Source organism: Orycteropus afer, unplaced genomic scaffold (genome assembly GCF_000298275.1).
Source record: "Orycteropus afer afer isolate SDZICR_OR568_19922 unplaced genomic scaffold, OryAfe1.0 scaffold00238, whole genome shotgun sequence".
Lineage (NCBI taxonomy): Eukaryota > Metazoa > Chordata > Mammalia > Tubulidentata > Orycteropodidae > Orycteropus > Orycteropus afer.
Genome location: NW_006921825.1, coordinates 2,565,716 through 2,575,021, shown reverse-complemented (window position 1 = coordinate 2,575,021; position 9,306 = coordinate 2,565,716). Strand labels below are relative to the sequence as shown.

General features: G+C 35.7%; 1 protein-coding gene across 1 annotated transcript in view; it reads left to right on the top strand.

Annotated features, from left to right (window-relative positions):
• The window catches only part of LARS1 (leucyl-tRNA synthetase 1), a 107,604-nt gene that overhangs the window by 54,312 nt on the left and 43,986 nt on the right, over nucleotides 1-9,306 (top strand). Inside the window, exons 15-21 of the mRNA XM_007949112.2 lie at nucleotides 763-848; nucleotides 931-996; nucleotides 1,094-1,176; nucleotides 1,569-1,707; nucleotides 2,042-2,254; nucleotides 4,454-4,511; nucleotides 8,661-8,724. Coding sequence (XP_007947303.1) covers nucleotides 763-848; nucleotides 931-996; nucleotides 1,094-1,176; nucleotides 1,569-1,707; nucleotides 2,042-2,254; nucleotides 4,454-4,511; nucleotides 8,661-8,724 — 709 coding nt within the window. The remainder of the gene's footprint in view (nucleotides 1-762; nucleotides 849-930; nucleotides 997-1,093; nucleotides 1,177-1,568; nucleotides 1,708-2,041; nucleotides 2,255-4,453; nucleotides 4,512-8,660; nucleotides 8,725-9,306) is intronic.

Below are 9,306 nucleotides of genomic sequence, written 5' to 3'. Positions count from 1 at the left end.
TTAATTGGTTTCCCTTTTCTTTGTTGAAGAGGGTCTGTGCAATCTTTCTGCCTAGTCCGCCATCTTTGCATTTTATTTTTGAAAATGCTCATATCCAAATACTTTTGGAACCAAAACAAAACACATGAAGAGATATTTGTATTTAATAAAAAGTAAAGTCATGGTCAATATTCTAGTTGGAATTTTTCATGACAGTATAAACAGAGATTTAAAACATAAACGAATACAAAATATGATTTTCCATGTTTAATTTTTTTATTTATTGTGGTAAATAATATATCTAAGAAATCATTTGCCATTTCAGTGATCTTCACATGTACAGTTCATTGACATTAAATATGTTCATATGTTGTTCAGCTATTCCATTTTAATATTTGTATACTTACCTAGGATTATTAAAAGCATTTCTTCCATGCATAATTTTTTAAATTATTTTTTTAACATATATTTTTATAATAAGGATAAAAAGTTGCCTTAGTTAATCTAACCCTCAGGCTGTAGGGTTAGAAACTACTAAATGTCCTTTATTTTTCATTGAGCAGGAATAATCTATTGTTAGGGAAAATGCATGCTTTTTCAAAAGCAATTGTTATATAGAAGGAAAGTCAGATGACTTCCACACTGTGAAGAGAGAAGGTACAGTGAAAATGTGGTAATTTGGTTATTGGTGATACACCATTTTTTAGAAGAATTTTTTTTGATCATTTTTGAGAAATGGAAGTTGACTTGTTACAAATCTGATATGTATTTACTTCCCTTTAGGGGGATGCATTTATTTATATGGAACCAGAGAGACAAGTGATGTCCCGGTCTTCAGATGAATGCGTCGTGGCCCTGTGTGACCAATGGTTAGTCTCATAGTAAGAAGACATTTCCTTCAGTTTCTTTGTTCATCTCTTTGATTTTTTCAATTAATTTGTCCACTCACAGGTACTTGGATTATGGAGAAGAAAACTGGAAAAAGCAGACATCTCAGTGCTTGAACAATCTGGAAACGTAAGATTGGTGAACTTTATGAGGGAGGAGAAAGGAGATGTGAAACATAAAAGGTGGTAAATGTAAAGAGAGGTGCTTTATCTTTTACTCTCTGTAGATTCTGTGAAGAGACCAGGAAGAATTTTGAAGCTACCTTAGATTGGCTGCAAGAACATGCTTGCTCAAGAACTTATGGTTTAGGTAGGCAGAGTTCAAATTTTTCCAGTTGGATTACTTTTGCTGGTTATACATCAAATTTACATTTTACCTTTCTTTCATCTCTTCAAGTATTTTCTGAGTTGGAGGTGAGAGATTTTGGTTAGAGGGTGAGGGAGACTGGGATGTGGTCCCCTACCATCTAGCTGGTGGTAGAAGTATGCTTTTCCTAACTCATGTAGCTTTTATGCCATGGCCTTTTTATAGAAAGGTGCTAAAGTACATTTTGTTTTTATTAATAATTGAAGCAGAAATTAAGAAATTTCTAACTAAGTAGCTTTCTAGATGCTTTAGTCCTGTTCTTGAAAATGGGGATTCTAAAGATGAAGTGTCTCTTAGGTTCCTTATGCATTATTTTACTTCTCTTTATCTTGCAGGTACTCGCCTGCCTTGGGATGAGCAGTGGCTGATTGAATCGCTTTCTGATTCCACTATTTACATGGCATTTTACACAGTTGCACACCTGTTGCAGGGTGGTAACTTACGTGGACAAGGAGAGTCTCCACTGGGCATCAGGTTGGTAAATAGACAAGCAAAAGGAACATAATTTGTTAGCAAGAGTTGTGATCTTTTGATTTACGTATTGAACTTTTCCCTGTGTATATTTAGTTTGCATGAGTTCATTTAGCAGAAGTTTATCATGTTGTGTTTTAATTTTTTCTATTGAACTTAGAAAAATTAATAAATAGTCCCTCCTTTATTGTTGTAATCTGTTCTTCATCATTCTTATGGGAGCCTGTTGTCCTTATTTGGTCCCATAACTATATTAAGTTTCCTAATTCATGGTTAGGTTAAAATATTGGTTATTTCAAAGAAATTATGTATTTTATTTGTTTTATTTTTAATACAGACCGCAACAAATGACTAAGGAAGTTTGGGATTATATTTTCTTCAAGGAGGCTCCATTTCCTAAGACTCAGATCCCAAAGGAAAAATTAGATCAGTTAAAGCAGGAGTTTGAGTTCTGGTATCCTGTGGATCTTCGAGTCTCTGGCAAGGATCTTGTTCCAAATCATCTTTCATACTACCTTTATAATCATGTGGCAATGTGGCCGGAACAAAGGTGAGTGCTCAAATAGACGTGCACTAGATTTATTCGTCAATAAGGGTGTCTTGTGCCTTCAAATATCTAATAAGTTATGCGGAGGGTATAGTTACATTTGCCAGTTATGTTCTTTTTTGTTATATTAAATGTGTATTAAAGCAGAAAGCATGTCTTCTTGTATTTGTTATATCTAGAAATCCTCATACCTACCTAGGGCCGCCAAACATGTCACATTTCAGATGCACTGATGGTCTGCCAGTTGTTCATTTGACCTGTCACATGACTCATTTAGTTTGTTAGATATAGGTATATAGGCAATTTAAGGCAGATTCTGGAATGTTAAAATTAAAATGAATTTTTTCTTTAGAGCTGAAGAAACTGTTTCCCAGGGACTCCCAAGATTATTGCAGTAGATGGTAGCAATGTTCTGATTAGAATCCATTTGTGTATAACAGGAATAATCCTGTTATACTCTTTGTGTTCAAGAATAATCCTTCCATCCACTTCCCCCCGACCCAGACATATGTCTGTGCTTTTTCTTCCAGTCACTCAAATAGCTGAAGAAACAAACCATTCCCTCTGTTCAGATTTCATATCATAAAATCCAAATATTCTCATGTAACTTTGAGTTTAGAATGTGATTACATATTTTCCCTCAAAAATAAAAGTAAGATAAAATAAATCTAATGTGGTTCTTAACATTACTTGTCATATAATTATTTTTCTCTGTTGTTTAAAATCTATTTTTAGAGAAGTTGGGTATCTCAGAAGTACCTGTAGCTAAAATAGTTGAGTTTTTATCCCTCTGCACCAAATTTGTGGCATTTATTAGGTTTTAAAAATTACAGATAAGTAATTATCTTATCTTGATATAAGATATCAAGTGCTAATTAGTATTATCTTGATATAACATATCAAGTGCTAATGCCAAACACTGTTCTAAATGTTTTTAGTAGCTCACTTAATTTTCACTACAACTTTTGGAGGAAGGACTATAGTATCCTCGTTTTACAGACAAGGAAACTTGGGTCAAGTAACTCCACTTAGGGTTACTAGCTAGTAAATGGCAATACCATGGCAGGCCCAGACATTTTGGTTCCAAAACACCATTGCTAAAATGAGTGAATGAATGACGTGTACCTAATTTGAAAATTCACACTGTACAGAAAGATGAAAAAATTAAAAATGAACTTTTACCCTTGCTCCCATACCACTGTGTTTTCCAAAGCTCATTTCTGTTACAGTTTCTTGTGATTTGTTCTGGAAAAACAATAAGCATGCATATTCAGCATCATGTATCTTTATTTACTTATACGAAAGTGCCATATTGTATACATTATATCTTGCTTTTTTAACTTAATAATCAGTTTTAAAGATCTTTTCATATCCATACATGCATATTTCATACATGCACATATCCTACACAATATTTCATTATATGCTTGTACTGTAGTTTATATAATTAGTCATTTGTTAATGGACAATGTTATGATTACCTAATGCCGCTCTGACAGTAATATACCACAAATGGGATGGCCTTAACAAACAGGAGTTTATTCTCTTACAGTTCGGAGGCCTTAAGTCCAAGTTCAAAGTGCCAGGCTCTAGGGGCTATGTGAAAGCCCCTCAACCTTGGCCTTCAGCTTTGCCTCTTGCTCCCGGCCCACTGAAGCTAGAGGCATCTCTTCACTCAGACAGCTACTGGCTGCTGAGTCTAACAAGCCCAAGGTTGACAAATAAAAAGGCACAGACCCGATGTTACCAAACCACACGGCAGGCCATTAATTAAAGCACATTTAAGTCCCAAAGTCGGCAGAGCATGGCAGGCTGCTGAACAACGACATGGGTATATGTAGGGTCCATTCGTGCCATAGGCTGGAGACCATTTCCCAAGGCTTCTGCTTATATACAGGAAGCAGACCACATTCCCTAAGGCAGCTACTCAGCTGCTTGTGGTAGATCCCACCATGGAGTTGATTGCCATCATGGGGAATAACTACCACTGGCTGCCCAGCCACCAGCTAAGTTGATAGACAAACAACCACCACAGACACTTTGATCTTTCCCTTTGTTTTATATTACAAACAGAATTGCAGTAAATCCTAGTACATTCATCTTAACAAACTATTGCTGTTAGCATTTATCTAAAAAACAATGTTAAGCCTAAACCATAATCTTTAAGTTTTATTTTCTCTCTTTAAACATTTACCTGTAAAGTGACAAGTGGCCTGAAGCTGTGAGAGCAAATGGACATCTCCTCCTCAACTCTGAGAAGGTAAGGCTATTGCCTCCATTGAAGATTTAAAATTCTACGGAAGGGTTTTCGGATTTAGGAAGACATATTTTTTTTTCTTTAATCTATTTTTTAAGTTTAGAAATTATTCAAATTAAACAGAATTAAGCATGTGTCACTTAAAATGTTTAGGACAAGCAGCGTAAATTTTTATATTTAAAATTTAACTAGTGAAGTAGAAATTGTGTAGTAGAGTAGTAGTACTTGAGAGGATGATTGGGGATCTATTTAGTGTCACAAAAGGTGACTTCAGTTATGACTGCTAGAGAGAGGAGACAGGGACAGCAGACATTAAGATCCTAGCTTGTCCTAGCTTTGTGACCTCAGAAGATCTTTCACATTAGATACAGAAAATGTTTTTTTTTTTTAATTAAATACTTGGATTAGTCAGTAAATTAGTAGAATAATAGAATTTTGGAGTTTGGAGTATCATCTGATGCATCTTGACTGGCAGTAAACTATTCTTCTCTGTATTACTACTATTGCTACTATTGCTACTAATAATACATGTGGTTTTTATAGACTACACAGTGTTCTGTTGCATTAATCAGTTTTTTCAACAGGAAGTTCTGCACACTTCTTCACAGATAAAGCCCCTACTTCCTTCTGTGATGCCTTTGTGCAAATTAGAAAAAGGTGGTGGTGGTGGTTGTTGGGTGCCATCAAATTGGTTCCAATTCATTGTGATCTTGTGTATAACAGAATGACATGGTGCCTGGTCCTATGCCATCCTGACACTTGTTCCCATGCTTGAGCCCATTGTCACAACAACTGTGTCAGTCTATCTTGTTGAGGATCTTACCCTTTTTTGCTGACCCTGTGCTTTACCAAGCATGATACCCTTCTCCAGGGAATGGTCTCTTCTGACAACATGACAAAGAATGAAAGGTAAAGTCCAGCCTGTCTCGTCTCTAAGAAGCATTCTGGCTATACTTCCTCCAAGATAAATTTGTTTGTTTTTCTAGCAGTCCATAGTACATATAATACTCTTTACTAACAGCACAACTCAAATGCATCAATTCTTCTGCAGTCTTCTTTATTCATTGTCCAGCTCTCACATGCAAATGAGACTTGAAAATACCATGGCTTTGGTCAGGTGCACCTTAGTTTTCAGAGTGGTACCTTTGCTCCTTAACACTTTAAAGAGGTCTTTTGCAGCACATTTGCCCAGTGCAAAACGTTGTTTTGTTTCTTGACTGCTGCTTCCATGGACATTGATTATGGATCTAAGTAAAAGTAAATCCTTGACAACTTCAGTCTTTTCTCCATTTATCAGGATGTTGCTTATTGGTCCAGTTGTGACAATTTTTATTTTCTTTATGTTGAGGTATAATCCATACAAAGGTGATAGTCTGTGATCTTCATCAGTAGGTGTTTCAGGTCACCTTCAGCAAGCAAGGTTGTGTCATCTGTGTATTTCAGATTGTTAATGAGTCTTCCTCTGATCCTGATGCCACGTTCTTCTTCATGTAGTCCAATTTCGCAGATTATTTGCACAGCATACAGATTGAATAAGTATGGTGAAAGGATACAACCATGACACACACCCTTCCTGATTTTAAATCACGCAGTATCCCTTTGTTCTGTTCGAATGACTGCCTCTTGGTTTATGTACAGGTTCCTTATGAGCACAATGAAGTATTCTGGAATTCCCATTCTTCTCAGTGTTATCCATAATTTGTTATCCACACAGTTCAATTCTTTTGCATAGGCAATAAAACACAGATAAACATCTTTCTGGTTTTCTTTGTTTTCAGCTAAGATCCATCTGACATCAGCAATGATATCCTTTATTCCATAGCATTTTCTGAATTGGGCTTGAATTTGTGGCAGTTCCCCGTCTATGTACTGCTGCAACTGTTTTGAATTATTTTCAGCAAAATTTTACTTGTATATGACATAACTTGGGAGCTCTGGTAGTGTAGTGCCTAAAGCACTTCACTGCTAACCAGAAGGCTGGCGGTTCAAACCCACCAGCCACTCCTTGGAAGGAAGGTGGGGCAATCTACTTCCGTAGTGATACTGCCTCGGAAACCCAAGGAGGGGTTGCTATGAGTCGGGTCTGACTCAATGGCACACAACAACAACAACAACATGACATTATTCGATAATTTCTGCATTCCGTTGGATCACCTTTCTTTGGAATGGGCACAAATATGGATCTCTTTTAGTTGGCTGGGCAGGTACTTGTCTTCCAAATTTATTGGCATAAATGAGTGAGTGAGTCTCTAGCTCTGCATTCCTTAGTTGAAATATCTTACTTGATATTCTGTCAATTCCTGAAGTCTTGTTTTTCACCAGTTCCTTCAGTACAGCTTGGACATCTTTCTTCAGTATCATTGCATCTTGATCACATGCTACCTCCTGAAATGGTTGAACATCAACCAATTGCTCAACCAATTGTTTTTACTACTGTGACTCTGTATTCCTCCATCTTCTTTTGATGCTTTCTGCATCAAAAAATATTTTGTGCATTTGGTCCTACAATATTGCAACTCAAGGCTTGAATTTTTTCTTCATTTCTTCCAGCTTGAGAAATGCTGAGTGTGTTCTTCTCTTTTGATTTTCTAACTCGAGGTTTTTACATGTGTCATTATTATACTTTACTTTGTCTTCTCAAGCTGCCCTTTGAAATCTTCTTTTCAGCTCTGTTACTTTATCATTTCTTCCATTTGCTATAGTATTCGCCATTTAATAGCAAGTTTCAGTTTCTTCTGACATCCGTTTGGGCCTTTTCTTGCTTTCCTGTCTTATGACCTTTTGTTTCCTTCATGTATCACATCATTGATGATATCCCACGGCTTTTCTGGTCTTTGGTCATTGTGCATCAACTCTCCTCTTCAAATGGCTTCTAAAGTCAGGTGATCTAAATTCATATGGTCTCCTCAAGTGAAAAAAAAGTTGCAATATACTTTTTATTTCTCATTAATAACAATTACAACAGTTTGGATTTGTTATAACCAATAAATTTTGATATAACCAATGGCATATTAGTGGTAAAAGAATATTGTTGCTAAATAAGTATCTGTGGCACAATTAAAATAATTATAAATTTAAACAAATAGCAGATATGAATTGTAGCAAGAAACATTAGATTTAGATAGTGCCCTAATACTGAAAGGTAATAAAAATTTAAGATACTCTGTTATTAGTATATTAGACTGAACAAAACTCCTGTTTAGTAGCATGGGCTATTTTAGAATTTGTTAGATCAATAAGAACTTTTGATTCTCAAACCCATTTTTTCTTTGTAAGTGAAAGTGAAATAATACATATTTTAATCTTATTGGAACATGTTATTTTCTTTGACCTGTCTGAACATTGTTACACTATGCTGATTTTATTAGCGTAAGAGACTTTATTACCATGTAGTGGAAAATTGGTTTAATAATCACCTTTCTCAGGCATCAGAGAAGCTATGATAAAGACATACAAAAGCTTAAAATGGTAAAGATTTGGAGGCTATGAACAATGCCTCCTTAGATGTACTTCTCTTATGGAGGATGCAACTTGAGCAACAGATTATTGTGAAAAGGGGAAGGCCCTCAATGCGTTGGATTGGCACAGTGGCTGCCATGATGGATGGGCTCAGGTATAGCAAGGATTGGGAGGCTGGCGCAGGACTGGGCAGTGTTTCATTCTGTTGTACATAAGGTCACTATGTGTTAGAGCCAATGTGACAGCACTTAATAACAACAAGGACAGGAGATTCTCTCAAATCCTAATTTGAATCTCATGAGCTAGTTTATTGTATGTCTTCATGACTCTAATTGTTATAAAACTTATCTTTGTGACCAACTGAAGGGTCCCAGAGTTATAGTAGAGTCATTTTACTTGTCTATGCTAACTACCAGTGGCACTAATGGAAAGAATAGTAGTCTGAGCATCAGAGCAGAGATCCTATCCCAGTTCACACTGACTAGCTGAGTGACTTGCATAAGTTACTTTGTTTGATGAGGTTCAGTTTTTGCCTCTGTAAAATTAGTGTAAGGTATTGTTCCCTTTCTGTGTTTCTAATTCCTTTCTATCTTTGTGTAATCATGGCCAACCCAGTTAATTTGGTTTGGCTGATATGATTACTTTGTTTATATATATTCTTATTAATGCCCGATCATTGGTTTTCCATTTCAGATGTCAAAATCCACAGGCAACTTCCTCACTTTGACCCAAGCTATTGACAAATTTTCAGCTGATGGTAAATACACTTTTTTGTTAATGTTGTTGCATGTTGCATAGGGTTCAATTCTCCTAGATTACAAAAGGCAAGTTCAAATTGTTTTAATTTTATTGCTTTTATAACACTATTTTAAAATATTCATATTTTCTTTGTGGATAAGCAATATACAGTAAAACCTGCAAAAGCCAGAGCCTGTATAAGGCAGAAACTTGCCACAGAAGGAAAACTCAAATATTTTCTGCTAATAGAGAGTGATAGAAAAGTGTAAGACTGCACCCTGTCAAAGGTGGAAAATTTGCAAGCCCTGGAAAAACAAGGCAGTCTGTCAAGTTCCAGTTCTCACAGGTTTCACTGTATATTTAAAACATAAGAACTACTGAAGAGATGTTTCAGGAACAAATTCAAGTTAGCTGATTTGAACTCTTTTAAATGAAATTCAGTGTAATTTTCATCTAGTTTATTTAATATTTTTTCTACTTATAAAATTCAAGACTTGGTTTGCAAAGATGATGAATATGTAGGAAGGTTTCCCAAGATATTTCCTTTATATTTGATTTTCTACAGTGACTTAAAGCTGGAAGCATTAATTTTTTTTTTTTT